Below are 19,525 nucleotides of genomic sequence, written 5' to 3' on the forward strand. Positions count from 1 at the left end.
TTACTCATGTCGTTGTTTGCTGCTTACCATGCGTTCCTGAGTATAGCGGATGAGGCCCAAACCTTCACTCTATTTGTGCACAGGATGACGCCAGTAGTGTTGACATAGGGTTTGGACCACGTAAGGGGGAGGAAGTAAATGTTTTCACCTCAACACCAGATCCTGCTTATAGAAGGCCATCTATGTAAGCAGCATCTGCCATGGATGTTACAGGAGGGGAGACACCATCGATGATGGTAAGATCAGTTAATGTAAATCACTTTAAGTATGAGTAGAGTTGTATTCTGTTAAGTTAACTGATTTTTTATTGTTGATATATTTTTGTTGGATCACATGTGTAGTAGGCCAACTAAAGGTAAATAAACACCTTTTGGAAAAAGTTTCTCCTGCTTGCCTCATACCACTTCCCAAGGCTCTCTGGTCAGGCTTCAACGTGCATGTGAAATACCATTTATCTTTTCTTTTTCTATGGTCCAAATATGTTTATAATAGATATATCCTTTTTTAATGTAATACATAATCTTCTTAAGCGAAGAGAATCTTTAAAAAAAATTGTATCCGTTCATTCAAGCATAAATTGTGCCCACCCTGCCACACATGTATCATAACTTATTCATACCACTTATTCATACCCGACCAGAGTGACACGCGAATAATCCTTTAATAAAATTGAATGGACGAGATGCGTGGCAGCCTGCGCGCTCTCCGCCAATGGGAGGAGTTGGTGTGCGTCGGGGGGGGCGGGTCCTGCGGGCTAGCACTCTAGACTGCGCACTGCGCTCACACAACTTGATACAGAGTAACAGTAAATCAGACCGAGCAGCTCCTACGGCACCAGCAGTGCAATTGTAACCCTGTTGCAAGTATTTTTGGCCGCCGACAGCACCGAGTGAGATCACTGCGGGTCTCTTTCTCTCGGACAGACCTCAGAGTTGTTCGCCGAGAGCAACGCCAGGGACCGCTTCCACTCTCGTTTCTGCTATATCTCAATATTATTCCACAATGGAAATGTCCGAAAACAAGCCGAATGATGAACCGAAGTTATCTACGACGGACCGGGTTGTGAAATGTAAGTGTATCATTCTGTATTGGTGTTATTTTTGTTTTTTGTTGTCCACGCCACGCTGAAACGAGACGCTACCGCGGCGAGCTGCCTCTGACCAGCGGTGGCAGACTTGAAGAATTCACGGTCTCAGCGGCAGTGGCAGCAGTAAAAAAAAAAAAAAAAAAAAAAACCCAGTTTTGTGGCAGTGGAGGAAGAAGGGTGTTAGCCGAGCTATGACAGCAGCCGTAAACTAGGAAGTGAGGGCAACTCCGCTTTGCAGACCAGAGCGCCAATTCCTCTGGAAATGTGTCACATTGTGTGTGTGTGTGTGGGGGGGGGGGGGGGGTGGGTTTGCGTATACATGCACTTTTTTATTTTTTATTAGCACTGGGTACAGCCTGCGCTGTGCCAGATGCACAATGCACAGCTGTACAGTATGCATGCAGATATTGCACAACCAGTGCATCTACCCGAGGGCGATTTTGCAAGCATCACCAAGCATAGTTTCACTCAAAGCTCTTTGTTGTCTTTTTTTCTCCATTCATCATTGCATAACACTACTTTATGTCGCCTGTGGGATTGTTTTTTAATCTCACCATTGGGGGGGGTATCCATCATCATTTTTAGTGTGCCACAATGGGGAGGTGCTTCCTGGCTTCTGTGCATCTGTACACCTCTGACATTCCACCTTTGCAGTCCACCTGTTCGAATGCAGTGGAGGTCATTATCCAGGCGACCTATTCTTTGAACAGCACCAGCAATTCAGCCTGTCCAGTTTGCATGTCCCTTGATACCTCGTGTCCCCTCACAGGCATCACTCCACTTAAAGTTGGAGTGTTAAGCCCAAATTTCTGTTGGACCAGGCACGCCTACCGCCGTCGGAAGTGAGAGCCCTCTCGTCGGGAGTCCAACGCGGAGCCATTCCCTCAGAATGGAGATGACAGAATGTGTTTATTTGCGCTGGCTCTTGGGGCTCCAGCAACCATTATCCTCTCCGGCACATCACCACAGGGGAGTGTGTGCACTGATGGCAGCGTGCACAAGCGCAGTAGGGAGGCCTTGAGTCATTTTTATATTCGGGCTAAGTCGCCTCGGGTTCATCGGCTTGAATTGATCGGATCAATCGGTTGAGCAGTTCAACGATAATATTTACGCGGAGATAGGGGAAGGAGTCTGGAGTCATGTGTAAAATGCGCCTGAGCTCTGGCTCGCCCGAGCTCCATCGCGAATGTAGTTCCACTTGATTGCTTTCTCATAGGTTTAGCTTTGTGCCTTCTGAAAGGGAGGAGGAGGAGGAGGAGGGGGGGGGGGGGTGTCAAACAAAATGATAACAAGTTATTTTCCGTACAGGGCTGGCCCGTTGTGTTTCGATCACCTTCCCTATCCGAAAATGGGGCTGGACGTTAAAAGCCAGTCGCAGCATGTCATGGTTTTTTTTTTTTTAATGAATATTTCAAGAGATCTTCCCGCTACAGTCCCCACCAACTTGAAGGGTAATGAAATATGGATGGAACAAGTATGTACTTTTTGAAGAGATTTAACATGATCAGTGGGATGCTTGGCCGCTGGCGTGGTACAGATCTGAGGGTACTTCTCGCTGAGGAGACGCCGCCGTATTTTCTCTTCTCTGCTTGCCAACGGTCTGCTTTGGTCTTCATCGGGTTGAAAGTCAGTGATTTGTTCTCTGTGGGGGCTTTAAGGGGAATCCGAGAGCCCAGATCCTTGGGCTAACTTTTCAACAAGATGATCAGCAAAATAATTCAACTCATCATTCATCCAAGTTGGGAGAAGTCAGTGTTTTGGTAATGCATCAGTATTATGACAACACTGTCGCTGGCTGTGTACAAAGCAACGCTCCCAAATAACTGCCGGCTATAGGTGTGAAGTCATTTGTTGTCGGCTGCCTAGTTTGCCCTGCCCCAACGTGTCAGTCCAACTTATCATAAGTGCTTCGCATCCACCTGTATTTCACAAGGCATTATCATAATGCTCCCGAAAGCCACTGCCGCATGCATAGTAATTACTCATAAGAGTTTAATCAACTGATGCAGGAGAAGTTGCATAATCCCCGTCGTGTTTTCGCCCCAGACCAAAAGTACCGGAACTATATGAGCAATCATCCTACCATTAGCTTTAATGAGCCTTTTCTTCTGAGTCGGTCATTTGGCATTTTTGAATTTGTGCACGTTAATTGACTGTTCAAGAACACTCAAACCCCCCCCCGAAGATGTAAACCTAAGGGACATATTTATATTATTAGTTTTTCTTCATATTGCCCACCGCTATCAAATTGCTTGTTTTTCCTGAAACAAAACGAGCTTAGTTTAATATCACAAAGTAAGAAAACTAAACATTCACATGTAAAGAACCTGAAACCAGTCTTCAGGCAATCATTGAAGCATTTCCTACTACTGCAGTCCTTTTGTAACTATATTACCAATGAAATGACATTTGGATGTGGGAACAAAATTGTGCCGTCCATATGTCTACAGCATGAAAGTTTGTAGCGCAGCTTCTCTCGGTGAGATGTTAAACAAACCGTTAGCAACACTGCCGTCACGGTGCAGTCGTGTCAACCGCCACCCTCTGAAGCAAAGCCAGCTCGGTAATGGTGTTTTTCCGTCACCGGCCCCCCGAAGCAGGGGCCTCCGAGCCCCCGATGGTGGGTCCTTCCCTCTATGCGTGGGGACGGATAACATCTGACGTTTGACTTGTGAGGAGAGCCCCCCCCCCCCCCATGCTCAGACATGCGTGGTTTGCAGAAATGGCCGAGTCATTTATAGAAGAGAATATTAAGTCATGCCACAAACTGGATCCTTGCCTTACATGTGGACATATTAACATATTAAGAGATCGGAAATATTTCACCATGAGGCGTCCATAAACCTTTAAACGTTTTATTAAAAGTCAGCAATACTTTGGTTCTTTGGCCATTTGGGGACAAATCGAATTGTCAGTAGCGGCATCCTTTTTTTTTTTTGCCGCATTCATTCTTCTTCTGCAGGACGGTCAATTTGCCTCAAGAGTCAATAATGGCTGCTCTTTTGGACGGAGACGGTGCAGACTGGATGACATCTTTATGCCTTTTGGCTTTCCAATTCGCGAGGGGGGGGATTTCATTGTTATTTGACCGGCTGCCCAAAAATGTAAATGTCTTCTGTGATGATAAACACTTCATTTGATAACTGATCGTTGCAACGCAATGAATTTATAATACTACGCTGCTTTTTCTCTAATGGATAGAATTGATCTTCGGAATTTGATTAATTCGTGGTAGTTGCTCAGCATTTGTTGACTCACTAGAAAGTGTGAGGGGGGAAAAAAGAGGCACTGATGGAGCCTCTTGTTGAACGTGATTACATACGCAACAATAATAGGTAGGGAAAACACTTTAGTCCCTATTGATAGTCCCATTCTTAATTCTTCTTAATGCCTCATTTTACTGAAGAGCTGAAACGGCAGAAATCAAACAAAAATGTATCCATGACAATTTAGGTTAATACCAGTAGTTCACTCACTTCAGCTCTTTCAATTCTGCTGTTTTTATGCATTTCTTTTTCTTGTTTTTTGGACAAAGCCATTTGTTGGTGGCTGCTTGTGGTTTTAAGGAGCAGAGCGGTTAATTAGAGCCGTTTGATTGGACAGTTGAACTGTGAACAGGGAGCGCTTGATCTGCTGCGCGAGAGCAGGAGGCCTACGTAGCAAACTGTCAATATCCCAGTTTAGAGATCTGCAGAAGGAAAAATCCTGATTGCAATCGTTATTATTTGGTGCCACGTAGTTTTCCCTGATTTGTCCCGCTTTCATTTTTTTTTCGTGTCTTCTTTCAGAGAATAAAGGCCTGCAACAATTCGGGTGGATGTTGCTCTGTGGATGTAAGTCACTATATAGTCTTCAGGGATGCTTGCTGTCATGTCTCCTCGGCATTTGAAAAAACCTGGGTCCTCCTCCTCATCCTCAGCATCTTTTGACAGCAGTCCACTCAAACAGCTCGACCTGGAAATGTCGCACACAGCAGAAACTGTATGACGAGAAGATAACAGAACAAGCATCACGTGTCTTGTCATGACGTAAAGCGAAAGATTATTTAGCTGCTGTTGATTACCTTTTTTTTCAAATAACCGCCTCGTTGTTTTCGAAGGGAAGACTGGAACCAGCTTTGTTGTCGGACACGCTGCCCGTGGCACTCTGAACCTGAGTACGCACACCTTCACCGCTCATTAGATTAAAGAGGAATTAGGCTCTGTTGTGGAATTAGGGCACAGCAAAGCGGCGGATTTGGACAGATTACGCTCCATATAGGGGGATAAAGGCGGCCCTGCTCAGAGGTTGTAATCTGACTCCGTGCATTAAAGCTGTTGCTCTTGCTAATTCATGTGAACAAATGGATGTTGGATCTTGATAAAGCAACAGAGCGAGAAACACTGTTTACTTACCTTTTTGCATTTTTAGATTGTTACCAAGTCGTGTGTAACAATTCGGGGACCTCGTTGATGCATTTGAACCAGCATAGTTGTTAGAAGCTTTTTCGTAGAGTAGCAAGCAAACCAAATCCTCCACGCTTGATTGCTTGTACCTAAACGTCAGAATGGTGGGCCATTGCAGCCAGGAGTCGTGTGTCATCAGATCACTCCCTGGAGCCGGTCACAGCGCTGTCCCCAAATCCATCGACGCAGTGTCCACAACGCTGGAGAGTACATGTTGGGCACCCAGTGCAGCGAGTGTGGGGAAGAATGGGCTCCACTGGGGGGGTGTTTGAGGCGAGTGGAGTAGCACGCCGCCTCTCTCCTCGAGTCCCAGCCAAGTAGTTTGATTTTTCTTCTTCTTCTTCTTCTTTTTTTTTTTTTTTTAAGGGAGGAGAGTACTCCCACTCATGTGTGCCCGCACGTGAGCTGCAACATGGGTCATTTTTGGTTGATTTGGGATTCAGATGTAGAAAAACCATCTGTTGCGAGGCCGTTGCCAAATGCTGTCTCGCTAAAGAATTGAGAGCAAATGCTTTGTCAAGGGCTGTGACTCATTAGCTTCACATACACTCATTCAATTAGCAATTCAGTGGATGTTTATTTTGTTTCAGGGACTAGTTTTGTGTGCATGCGTGTTTTTTATTTTGTTTTAATCATTTGATTTAGTTAATTACTGTCAGATTTGTTAACTGTTGGCAAAAAATCGGCATAAACCCACGCGTAGTAAAACAAGTGGGGTGATTAAAATAAACCAAATTCAATGTGCTCTCTGCTTCCATGCATGGAAAAATAACAACAAAAAATGCTAATGAAATTGCAATTGGAAATGCACTCTTCTTTCAGGGGGGGGGGGGGGCTTCCCCTTAATGTTAGGGGAAACACTGATATATCAAAAAGTCTTTATATAATGATGATGCGAAGTCGTTGGTATTGGTTTTGTGTCACGGGTGCATTTCATTAGTAACAACAAGCTTAGGGTATTTTAACTGAGGAAAGTGTATGGATCTCTATCTGCAGATGCCTCTGCTTTGTCTGCGCTGCTTGGTGGTGTCGGTATCTCTCAACGCCCCAGCAATGCAGTGGCATTAGTTGGGGAAAGCCCCATCGATTCGTTCTTTATTCGTTATGCAGTTCCGTCTGCGTTGGATCAATGCATCAGTGCCGTATCGTCAGCGCAGAAGTGCAGTCTGTTTACATTTTGAAACGGCTGAATATTTATTTAACCCACAGGTATGCGCGCACACAAAGCCACCTCAAACCGCGCGCTAAATGAGAAACCATTTTGTACCTCAGAATAAAACCCAATTATGCGTTTTCTATTCATTGAGGACAAAGCTCTTCGGATTGAACGAACGCGCGCCCTACTTTGGCCTTGTTTCTCCTGCTCTGCTGGACTCCATTAGCAGGAGGAGGTTCCCCGTGGTGAAGAAACATACCTGCATGCTAAACGGGAGACCTGTCTTTCTTGGATTTTGACAAGCCCCGGCCTGCCGCTGTGCGACGGATGCAAGCATAGACACGCACCCCAGCCTACTGTTTTCTTATTTTCTTTGTATTTAAACATGGGTAGAATGAGTAGAGCCGTCCGCCTGTAAACGGTAGATTAGGAAACAGAAAAAGTCACCGCAGCGGGAGGGATGTTTGTTGCTGCTGTGTGGGCTCATCGACTCAGTGCGTTGTGGGGGATGACATGGTGGAAGTGGTGCGCAGTAGCTCATGGTAACTGTCAATGCGAGATTGCCTCTTCTCTGCTGTCTCGTAGGCACCGCTACTTGTTGACACCCACGCACGCACACACACACACACACACACACACACACGCACACACACGAAGGAATTGAGGCTGATGTAAATGTGAAAACCGGTTCCCATGAAGATCCAATGAATAAGCAAGTGTATTTCATCTTCAATTTAGTGGCATGTGCGTAAAGTGACACGAAAATCTCAGCAGCCATCGTGGCACCAGAGCCGTGCATTCAGACCATTTGCCCCGTGTTTTGGGGCTTCACATAAGAGTTTGACATTTTGAAGGGCATTTCAGCAGATTTTGTTTTGGTGTGTATCTCTTAGCTCCATTAAGTAGATGAATAAAAATTGGCTTAATGCAGGTAAGCCCTAATTACAGATGGGTAAATGAGGCATTCTATGCCACGTTGTTTTCCCCCCTTCTCATTCCCTGCTGACCTGTGGAAAAACGACCCCGGGGTAACTTTTCCTTTCTTTCAGGTGTGAACCCGCTAGTTAGAGCGGCCAGTGTGCGGATGAGGGAGAAACTCCAGCTATACAAATACAGCTGGAGGTGAGTCGAGGCCCCAAGGTTTATTTACACTCATTCACACGTGTTAATTATAGACAACCTGGATGAAACGGACCCCCTCCCCCACCCCCACTTATTCCACGTGGTGGTGATATTTGGTTTGTGTCTGCTTGTCCTATACCGTAGGAAACTAAAATAGTCTTTCATTGGATTTTGCACTGCTGCCGGACACACACACACACACACATGTACACACACACGTTTTCTGTGGAGGCTGACCCGAGCCCTGATTCATGACCCGTGGCCTCACTGTGGCGCTCGCACACATTTGTTACGGTGCCCCTTGCTGTTTTCTCCCTTGAATTTGGCCCTGGGGTCAATGAGAAAAAGGAGCCCCAGGTGGCACTGCATTACAGGCAGTAAATTTTTGATGGTTAAAGTTAGATTTAATTTACATCAGGCTGTCCTCTGGAGACGGCCCCAGCGACAGGAGGGCCGGTGATGGACAGTTCCCGACTTTGGCGTTGGCCCCAGCAGTCGCCGGCGGGGTGGGCTATAGCGCGGCGGCGATGGTTCAAACGGATATCTCATCACAGTGGGCCTCCGTTAGCCAGATCGCAGAGAGGTTAGTGGGTCCCACGGCTCCGATTGATTTTGTGCCTGTCCGAAACCAAGCGGGGGAGCCACGCGCTACATTAACCAAACGCAGGCCCTTTTAATGCCGCCCCGCTCCCCATCGGACCATTAGGGGATGGAGGGAGGGCTTAAGTCTTTTTTTTTTTTTGTGTTTTCTTTCGTGCATGCTCACGCAGGCCCCCGTGTGCTTTTCACATGCGCGGTGACGACCCTGAAGAATGTCAAACTCGTGGGAGCGGGTCAGAAGCCTCCCATTGCACGTATTTTACACTTGCCCGAGCTCCATTGTTGGTAATCGACGCCGTTGTCACACCCCAGCGCCGCACGCGCGCGCGTTAACCCGCTAGCTGTGTTATTATTTCTTCTTTGGCAGCTCGTTTGTGGCTTCGCTATATCATGCGAGCCTTTAATAGCGGCCCGGCCCCCCCCCCCCCCCCCCACACACAGAATCTGGCGAGCTCGAGGAGTGACACACGAGCTCGCGGAGCGCAGTCACTGCTGCCAGCACAACGATGTCCATGACACGCAGTCTCAAGAAGACTAAAGAGTACAACATCTTCGACAGCTTTGCTGCCGGGTCTTGACAAGTACTTCCAGTCACCACTGTCTTTTTGTTATTCTCCTTCTTCTCCTCCTTGCTGTCCTATAAAAATGTGAGACATGCTCTACGGAGGCATTTTTTTTTTTTTCTGTCTCTGCCCTGAATACCCAGCTCCCCTCCAACAACGTTATTCATTTTCTCCCCCCCCCCCCGCTCTATTGAGTTTCGGTTTGTGCCATCCCTGCTTTCAACCGTGACTACGATGCTGCCTTTCTAGGCCGCCGCCTGCCGCTCACTCGGCGGTTCTTCTTCGTCCTTTCTTTATTTGCCCCACTCGCTGCTGCCCGTGTTGTTTGACCAAAGCACCCATACTGCTTTAGGCCCGTCTCCCTGTATAGAAAGTAATCCGACCCCCCCTGGAGGAATGTGGCAAGCCTCGGGGACGTCCAAATCGAGGTCCAAATCTGCCGGTCAGCCGGTGTATAGTGTATCTCCGGGTGATTTTTGAGCCGCCACTTTGGCAGCAATCGGCATGAGCCCCCCCCCCCCCCCCCCCCACGTAGCCCCTCGCCCATCTCAGCCAGCCCGAATGCACGTTTTTGCTGACCGATCGCAAACACTTCACAAGACTTGCATTGGCAGACCGCAGTTGAAAGCGGCATTTAACGGTTGATGAGTGCTGTCTGTTTTGTAGACGGCAGTTTAGAGGCCGACGACTTCTTTCCAGTCCAACAGATGGCACGTATGCACTCGAGCAGCATCCGCCTGCAGCCCTGCATGGGATGCCTTTACAAAGCCTCTTTGCTTTTCCAAATGAAGATAGTGTTAGTTTTCCAACCAGCTCAACCGCCGGGATGTATGGCGGCATCTGCTCTCGTGTCTGTGTGGATTCAGTGAATGAAATGACATTGCACTCCCAGTGCAGGACGGCATTTCTACTGCGTGCTCTGAATAGCTTTGCTTAATCGACACACCTGTAATTATATTCCAGTTTGTTATAGGCTTTATTGTGCATTTGACAATATGAACCTATTCCACGTTTTGATTTTGAGCTTTCAGTTTATTTTGACCAATGATTGGGTTTTCCTCTATTTCTATTGGGCTCTTGTCGCTTCCTGCCCTTTCAGGTATCGATCTGGTTGAAACCATTGTACTGCACGTTGCTGTCCATCTAGAAAACATTTGATATTTCAGCCAAAAAAATATTTTCTTCACCCTCAAAGCATGGATGTGACTAATGTTAATAAATAAGAGGCACCAATGGAAGCTAAGCTCAACGTTGCCAAGTAGGAAAGTCTTTGAAAGGTTACAGAAGTGACAAATAAATAAATAAAAACAGCTCCGCTACAGTACCGTGCGGAGGCATTGCAGCGGGCCTCTGCCCACAGCAGAGAGGAGTCCGGGAGTCAAGACTCCCTTCAGGCAGTCAAGCTGTCAAGTATTCCTGTCTGCGTCCTGAACTTCAAGGACACAAGACCCTCACAGAGGGCCCGTTTGACCCGAAGGGATCGGGGGGGGCGTAACCTAGGCGGCCCACTCCTGCTTGACCCGCTCTGCCCGGCAGCACCTCGGGTTTTATGGACGCTGTGGCCCGCTCTTAGACATCTTGCCTTTGATTGGACGTTGGCTGCAGGGATGGCTTTTGAAAGGCTAACTGCCTTTTAATCTCACGCTCCTAGTAAAGCCTGTACAGATGGTGCCTTCAGCGTAATACTCCGCTAGTGAATTTTCAAAGTGCTTTTCCTGCAGTATAGAGGTCAGGCTGGCAGCGCAGTAGGATGATTTATTTTACAGTCGCTTTAAACCCAGAAGGGTTGCATAATAGCAGCTACTTCAGGGGCTCCGTCACAGCTTCTCCTCCAGGAGGCCAGGAATGTCGAGACGAGGTGTACATATGTGTGTGTGTGTGTGTTTGTGCGCAAGGTGTGGAGTTATATCCCTTGCTGACTCAGAATTCCTTTGGTCTTTTAGTGAAGTAATTCCTTTGTTTCCTTCCCTCCCTGTCGTTTTTTTTTTATTTCATTTTCTTTCTTGGCAGCCCCTGCTGGCAGGAGAGCCCACCACACCCGCACAGTCGTGGCCTAGATTCAGAGATTGGCTTGAGAGGTGGGCGTGAGCAGGGATTTGGGGGGGGGGGGTTGCAAAGGAAAGTGGCTCTTAAAGGCCTTGTCTTGGCAAGAGGTGGGAGAAGGTTGATGGCTGTGCCATCACATTGCCTCACCACCTGTTCATTACAAAAAACCACAGTCTGAAATGAAACCTCAGCCGCGGATCTGTTGGACACAAACGTTCGATGCCACAAATTAAAATGTCAGACGCGTCTCATAATGCTTGAATCCCGAAACCCCCGGGTACAGTTTCGACTGCGGTATTTGAGCTATATTCGTGTTAATTTCAAAGACGTGTGCTTGCCATTTCTGACCCTCCCTCAAACCCCACCCCCCCCCCCCCCCCGGGCACACCATGAAGGAATGCCCTCTCACATGTGTGACGGGGCTATTCTCGTACGGTCGCGAGGGTTTGCCCCAGTTCACAGATCATTGCGGATGGTGGCGGGGAGGCATTCCCTCTCGAGTTGGGGCAGGTGACCAGAGGTCAGTTAATTAATGATGGCATGTTATCTAAAGTTGACGCTGTATTTTTATTTGGGCCGTACGCTCCAAATTTACAAAGTGTGGGTGCCAATACAGACCAGCCACATCCCCTCTGTATGTGTCTAGTGATTGCATTCTAGAAATGCCAACATCTCGGCTGCCAACGAGCCCTCGTCGGGAGGTGCGATCGCGCCTGTTGAGGCATATTATCTCGGAGGCGAGCTGCGAATGAGTACAGAAAACACTGAAGTTAGTCGAAGTTTCTGCAACGTAGCCACACTTTTCCGTTCATTCGAACGCAATATTGTTGCTCTGGGTCAAATGTAGGATTGCATCGTGGCAGTAGTCGTGTCGTTGTAATGCGTCGAGGTGTATTTGAGAGCTGTGCACCTCGGGTTCATGCCATTGTATCTGGACGCCATCCTGGGCGTTGTGATATGGTTCCAAAAATAGCACCAACAACGTTCAAATACGCAAAGTGCAAAATATTTTAACGCTCTTCTGCAAAAGCTTCTCTAAAGCTCACCAGTTTATTGTAACAGTACACTTGCTTATCTCTCATGGTGTCACCATGATGCAGAGTTGCAGATGTTCAACTCAGCAGGGAAGCTTTTGAAGTCCAATTTCTCTCTTTTTTTTTTTTTCGGGATGACCATGGCAACCCCAGCCGAGCTGCATACGGCCGACCCGCCTTGCATCCAGTCACCCGTCCGCGTGTCACTGCACGCTCCTCGAACAAGCCACCAGCAGGGAGGCTTCCTGAAGTGGGCTCCAGGGTTAGTGGGGGACGCGTGTACTCCATAGACCTGTGTCGTCGGTCCTTCCCAATGCAAGCGGCTGTTGACAGGTGTGGTGGTGAGTCACTCGCACAAAGGTAGCTCTGTGCTGCTCAAGTGTTCGGCCCCGACACCCACCAACCCCTCCCCTCGCCGCCTGACCTTTTGTGTTTTACTACTTGAAGGAAAAGTGGAAATTGTAGGCTCGGGGCCCCCGAAGGAGTTAGACTTAAGACCTCATGTGTAGCCGCATTCCCTTCCATTTGATCTAGGAACGAGAATTTGGAGTTGTCAAAAATGCGTTTATGAGACTGTTGAATTTCACCTCTGTCGGTATTTTGTCAGGGTTCTTGACAGCACTTTGTGTAATTCAACAGAAAGAAAACATCTTTCCGACCCAGAGAGCATTCCTTCTGCGCATTGCTTTGCATCAGTGTTAGTTCTTGCTTGAACGTTAGCTATTAAGGATAAGTCGGACTAAATGGGGGAAATCGCCCGTCCAGCTCTCTCTCTCTCTCTCTCTCTCTCTCTCTCTCAATGTCTCCCAGTTAAAAACGACGCCCATACAGTGTGGCTGCGAAAGCTACTGTGTGAGCTGACGGTCTGCTTGTTGTGTCATGGGCCCTGAAATGACATGTGGAGCAATTAGCATGTTGCATTTATGGCGCGTTTTGTAGAGGATGGCAGTACATCAACGGGGAATATGCAGATGCAAAGTGTGGCTGTGAAACCTCCGGGCCGCTACGCGCCTCAGGTTCCATCGGTTGGGAATCGCGTCCACGCAGCCGATGCAGCACCCAGTCTTCCCGATCCGTTCAGCCTCCCCCATTGTTCTGTCTCTGCTATGCTCCAAAGCTGATTACAGCGCCTTCTCTAATGAAAGCTAATCCTGTGTCACGGCATTGTGGAGGTAGACGAGGGAGGATGGGGATGGGGGGCTGGGGGGGGGGGGCAGGCAGGCCTCAGCACGGCAAAGCTAGCTGGGAATGTCTTCTTCAGGGCCTGTCAGAGGGGCTTTCTGAGGAAATGCCAAAGAGTGTGAACGTCTCCGCAAACCTAGAAATGGGATGGTTTTACTTTTTTTTTTTTTTTACTCCGGTAGATTGGCCCTTAACATTTTACGCTCAATGCAGCGACAAGACTTCCAGTGGCCTCCATTAAAATGCTTTAACCCTGTTGAATCCAGCCGCCCATCAGCGCTACTTAGCAGCTGGAAGTGACACGTTTGATGCTTTAAAGGTGTTCCCTTCAACCCTTCCTGTCAAACACATTCTACACGCTGAGTCACAGGCACTGAAAATCAAACCAATCGCACTTGCTAGTAATCCCTTGCACTTTTATTTCCTATATGCAGTCTTTTGAAGTGTTCATGAATCTTTGATGAATCAGTGTAGTGTGTCACTCTGATCTGTGCACGTGGCAGCTTAGTAGCTTTTAAGGATAGATTTCTCTCTTTATAGCAATGTTGATCCCTCGATTTAAGGTCTCAAACTGTTTTTTATCCCCCCCCCAGAAGAAGAAAAAAAGTCTTTCTCTTAACCCCTAAGGCATTTTCATTTCACTGGCCGACCTTTTCACTCTCCTTGACCTCCACCCAGGCTCCTAATCACCGTTGTCCACTGATGGTCACGACCCAGGGCCCCGCTGACTTTTTCACTGCGTCATTGATCGGCTGCTACAATGACTGTCTGACCGGTGCCTCGTCTGTTCCCCCCAGAACCAGAACCCCTCCCCCCCAACATCGCTCCACAAAACACCCATCCACCCCCGCAGCACCCTCTGCCCGCTGTCCCTCCATCCGCCCGCGGCTGACTCCCACGCTGCAGCCCTAACCCCCGCTAATTAATCTGGGGACTTAGTCGGAGTGCTGTCTGGGATCACCTGCTGCCTGCGCCGCTGCTGACGCTCTCCACATCTCTCATCAGAAATCTGTTGAGCCAGCAGCGGGATTAACGTTCACTTGTCACTAACCCTCACATTGCCGCTCTGCTACGGGCTGTTTTTTCTCCGTCAGGGCCTCTGATAACCCTGACAGCTGTGGCAGGCTGGACGCAGGTCTTGTCTGAATAATGAGGTCTCCCTGGATGGCCGTCACCGACGGGTACCTGCGTGAAGACGGGGCACACGTGTTGTCGCAGCACAACGGCTGTGGGGTCCCACGAGCCATTGCGCTCCGTTTTTGTGTGTATATCTGCTACATCCGTGAAGCGGTTGAATATTTCTGATAAGGCTTCCGGCTCGGATATCTGGTCGGGAATCAGGTCGGTGCAGAATCTAACATGCTGCTGGCGTTTTTTTTTTTTTTTTTTTTAAACTAATATTTTGATGGATGAAAGATTACGACAGAGACTTTACAGCGCTGTTTCCCTGGCAACCCCTTTTTACTCACTACTACTTGTGTCTAATATCTCTGCTGTTTGTTGTGAAAGCGGATTCCGCTGCAGCAGAGGATGGTCAACAACTCGTTCAAGTACATCAAATGAAAGATATGGTAATTACAGCTGCAATTACTAATGCTGTTTTGAAAATGAACAGTTGGATACCTTGAATTTTTCAATTTCAATTGATTGTCAAGTTAAATCTTGAATATGTAATTTGTAATATGTAATTTGCAAACAAATATGAGCTCTTTCTTAATTGAGAGATAATTTTGTGTAATCGATTGATTAAAATTGATTGATTGTATTAAATGTCATTAGAAGTTTCAGCATTAACATTTACTGCACTTCTATGTTGCTCCAAATTGAGAGTTTAGAAACTGTACGCTATTCGACAAAATAAATACAAATGGAACAATGTTGTGTCAAAACCGGAAATATATTTCCTTAACAAAATTGTCATAATACTCTTTAACCCCAATTGGTCTCTTCAGTTTGTTTTATTTAATATATTTATAATGCAGTACACAGCAGCTGCATTTGTTCTCCATGTTACCAAAGCTGACCAGCACACAGTGCACGCAGTGCTCACACCATCTGACGTAGCTCCACGGCCGTAAAGCACAATGATCCATGAAGTTGAAAGAGCTAATTGAGTAATTTGAAGGCTCAATTTTGTAATATTACCGCATGAATTAATAATAGCAGGAGCCAAATGAAATAGTGCAAGATTAAATTATTAATTTGAGGGAAAGATTGATCATTTGTGTGCACGAATGATTAATTCCGGCGGGTTTCTGTGGCAATGCCATTTTTTGGCTGAACTGCGCATCCCTCTAGTATTATTTTTTTTAAAAATTTTGACCTCCTTTTTGTCCTTTTTACTGCCTATTTATTTTCCTTGTCTCTCTGTCACTGGGTAAGACGTGTGCCATTGGCTCTGCCTTTCCATCCTGCCTCATCCACAGGGGTAGCTCCAATCCCGTACTGCATGGATACACTCGACAGACTCTGAAGCACTGAGCTTCAACGCTGCGCCCGGTCCAGGGCCGGCTTCTCCCCCTGCTTAATGCACGGTGCACAAGAGGTTTGCGCCAATTTCTCCGTTAACCCTAATTCCTGCCTGCCTTTTTTTTTCTGATCTGTTATCGTTGGCCAGATGGGAGGCTTGTATGTTTTTATAGGTTGACTTCTTTGTCGTTGTAACAATGCAAATACTAGCGCCTTGGATTCTGCTCTGCTGCATCGGCTCGCAGATGCAACGCAGGCTGTTTCAGCCAGATTGGGATAAATATTAAGCGGCTACCTGGAAAGATCCAATGAAATTGTTGTCGTAACGTGCAGTTATGTTGCCATCCATCAAGGCACACTACGGCTTTTCTGAATCCCACTAAATGTGGGGAGTGGTGTAGTCTAAGGGCAGTTTTGTTCAGTTGACCAGTACAAGCAGGTGGCTTTTGTCGGATTAACCTGTCAGACATTTAAGTTACACTGATTTATTTGCTCCCCTCTTTCCACTGTGGACTCTGGATGTCATTCTGCAACTACAATTTACACTGTGTGCCGATTGCATTGGAGGAATGCATTATTTCTATAGACTTATGAATTATTGATTGACCGGGCTTTCTGCACGGGTCGGAGATGGAGGTCGGAGTTGTAGAAATACCGAGGATCTACTTTCAGACCTGACATGGACATCACGCTGGTCTTTGTGAGGTGGGCCATATTGTAAATAATTTATCAGCTTGTGAATATTATGTGTTGTACGGTTCAGCCACTGTAAGTCTGTCATCAGCAATGATATCCTTATCTTCTGCATTATGCAAGTCAGATAATCAGCTTCTAAATGGACTCTGTGGTGCTGTAAGAATGAAGCAGGGGTGATATTTGAAGCTGAGGTGATTCCTGATGTACGGTATGTCCTTTTGTTTCGTACCGCCTACGGAAGATCATGCGTTCCATGCATCCTGGACCCTTAAACATATCTTTCTCTAATTGAATGCGTGGTGTGATTTAATTAACAAACCCCGGTTATGAGCTGAGATCTTGCGTAACTTAGTGCCTCGTTGAACACTTGGCAGCCGTCCTATGGGATTCTTTGAAAGCATGTAGCGCGGCTCCATTATGCTCTTATTCTGATGCATAATCCCAGACATGTCAGGGTGCTGCTGGGTGTGTTGCGTTTTGCAACCAAATACTGCTGCATGACACATCACTGTGGTTGTACGGTCTTACATATGGCTGGAATACTGAAAAGGCCGACCACACATGTGCTATGGGGCCCCGAGACTTCAAGCGTCCAAAAAGGAGACTAAAAAAAAACTCCACAATGAGACCCAGAATGACCACAAAGAGTGACATAATGACCACAAAGGGACATAGAACAGTCTCTCTGAGGATGTTCTATCAATGACCACATAATGACCCCCATTAAGACACCATGTGTTTTTTTTTTTTGTGACTCTCTCTGGTTTTACCCGTCTGTCAAACAGAGCCGATTTGTGACAAAACCTGTCCGACCTGACATGGGTATTGACGCACCATTTGATCAGGGAGTGGGTGTCCACTGGATTTGTCATGCACGGCTCTCACTGGGACTGCCAGCCAGCCGCCTTACCCGCCGACAAAGAGCCCAACGCCCTTTTTTATTCCAAAAAGGGCAAATGAATCAGGTGAACAGTGACTTTGTGCAAGCACAGCAAGTTAAGTTGCATAGATTGGTGTCGCGATTAGATTGGACACTGCGCTGCCTTTTGCATAACAACGTTGGTTCATGCAGTCAAAATTCCTTTCTGGTATTCTCTGCTTTGTTTGAACTGACCTTTTTTGCACTCGCACATAGTTCCCCGTTGGACATGCTGGGATTTCCACTGGTCATGCTGAGTCTCAGGGGAGCAAAATTGCTGCTGTGGAGTCAGGTGTAAGGGGGGGGGGGGGGAGGAGGTTGTTTGACGTGGGCAGTGACAGATCCGCGAGGGCTCCCGCTGAATTGGGCACCGTCAGCAAACTACTTGCTGGGCAATTCGGCATCTGATGGAAAGATGCTGCGGAATAGTGTCCCAAGTTGTCCGTTTTTCTCGCACTTCAGACCGCTCGCTGGCCGGTGTTCGGGTGCAGCTGTTGCTGCGCAGTCGATGGAAGTGAACCGGCCCCCGTGGCTCGCCTGCAGTGGCCCTCGTTAGATATGGATCCAGTGGCCGTTTATTGTGCGAGAGGCGCCGTGTCGTGTCCAATAAAAGCACTCGTTTAGACAATTTCTGACGCTGCAATGTACACGGCACAGGCGTGTCTGGGCAGTCCTTTTCTGCTCGGTGGGCGTCTTCTGTACCTTTTGCAGGAATTGTAGACATCTGGGCCGTCCGGCTCAGGCGTCCCGTCCCCCCCCCCCCCCGGTTGCACTCGGTGTTCTTCACTAAGCGAAGCCAGCCGCGCCGCGCTCGGCGAGCTCCGCAAACAGTCCGTCTCACTTTCTCCAATTAGGCGGATCTGTCCAGCGCCGTATGACTGCTCACCTCCCGCTGCTTCATTCCTCCCAGGGATCGCATTAGCTCTGAACCACACCGAGCTTTAACATTTCAAGCTGCCGGTCTCCCCACCGCTTTCGCAGCGGTCTCGGTGTGATTGCGATTGCTCTAGGATCACACCCCCGAATGTCGGGGCGCTGCAGCCGGGGATAATTATTGCATTTTGCGATGTTGCCCGCCGCGTCTTGACGATCTGAGGTTTTGTTGGTTCAAGACCGTCGGCCCTAATCCACTGCAAAATGAAATCATCAAATTTCGCTCACCGACGCAGCAGAGTGAATGCTTTGATTTAGAGGACAGACGTTCGGGGGGTTTAGTGGTCTACTGGTCTTCAGACCTAATGGCTGATGGATGGCTTTGATTTTGTATCGGGACAAATTACAATGCTAATCTGAGACAAATTACCAGGGAAAGTTAAATTGGACTGCAGAAGCATATATATTTTTTTTTTTTTCATCCCCCTCTCGTCACTTTCACTCTCTTTTCAGATTGAAGGCTGCAGTGCAGTTTCGCCGGTTACATAACGGAAAGGAAGAGGGGAAATGGCAGAATTAATGAAGGCAAAAGGGACCGGCTAATGGAGCCCATTTTTGAGTCAGGCTCCAGTACTTCAGACGGCCTCCCGTCAGTTTCTGCTCTCACGGGTTTAAAGCTCCGTCTGACGACATAAACGCAACAGTTTTTTGTGTGGAGCTGTTCTGACTCGGTCGTTCTCACACCGTTGTTATGATACTATACCATTTGTTTCTGTTTTGACCTGTCGATATCTCTTATTCCAACGGTTGATAACTGTTATTAAAAGGCTTTGCCCCATATTTAAAAGACATTACAAAAGCCACAGTTAGCATTTTTTTTCCTCACTTATAAGATTTGCTCATCCACATGCTGCATTTTCTTTAGCTCAGTCATGTGATTTCTTTTGGGGGTTTTTTTTCACGAGGGTTACGCCTTTTGCTTTGGAGCGTAGGCCCTACCAATCTGTGTCATGTCGTGTCTTGGCCGAGGCATTACTCCTCCTAATAAGAGGGCTGTTAGAAATTCCACAGGGGGAAAGTTCACAGTGATTCCATTGTCACCCGTGTTGGAATTGGACAGCCACGGCTTTCACTGCAGTTATTTCCAATAAAGAATAATGTTATTTCTAGGATGTGTTTATGTTTTGGGACTTCGTGTCAGCGGGAGCAGAGGCGGCCAACACCCACGGCTGAACTGCCTCCGAGCGCCGCTGTCACCAGCGACCTCTGCGTTCAGGCTCGGCCTGTTTTTGCAGTTATTTCCAAACCCTCGAGTTCAGATGTGGTTGTGGTT

General features: G+C 47.5%; 1 protein-coding gene across 7 annotated transcripts in view; it reads left to right on the forward strand.

Moving 5' to 3' along the window:
• Window positions 1-767: 767 nt before the first annotated feature.
• Window positions 768-19,525, forward strand: part of LOC119221816 (protein phosphatase 3 catalytic subunit alpha) — a 53,249-nt gene continuing 34,491 nt past the window's right edge. For 5 of the 7 annotated variants that reach the window (XR_009955919.1, XR_009955920.1, XM_062561217.1 and 2 more), the window contains exon 1: window positions 768-1,069. Coding sequence is in view for 5 of the 7 variants with exons in the window: in XM_062561217.1 (XP_062417201.1) it covers window positions 1,003-1,069 (67 nt within the window). In the remaining 2 variants the exon portion in view is untranslated. The remainder of the gene's footprint in view (window positions 1,070-19,525) is intronic. The other 2 variants (XM_062561222.1, XM_037477896.2) reach the window with 1 other exon arrangement.

Source organism: Pungitius pungitius, chromosome 1, assembly GCF_949316345.1.
Source record: "Pungitius pungitius chromosome 1, fPunPun2.1, whole genome shotgun sequence".
In the NCBI taxonomy this organism is placed as follows: Eukaryota; Metazoa; Chordata; class Actinopteri; order Perciformes; family Gasterosteidae; genus Pungitius; species Pungitius pungitius.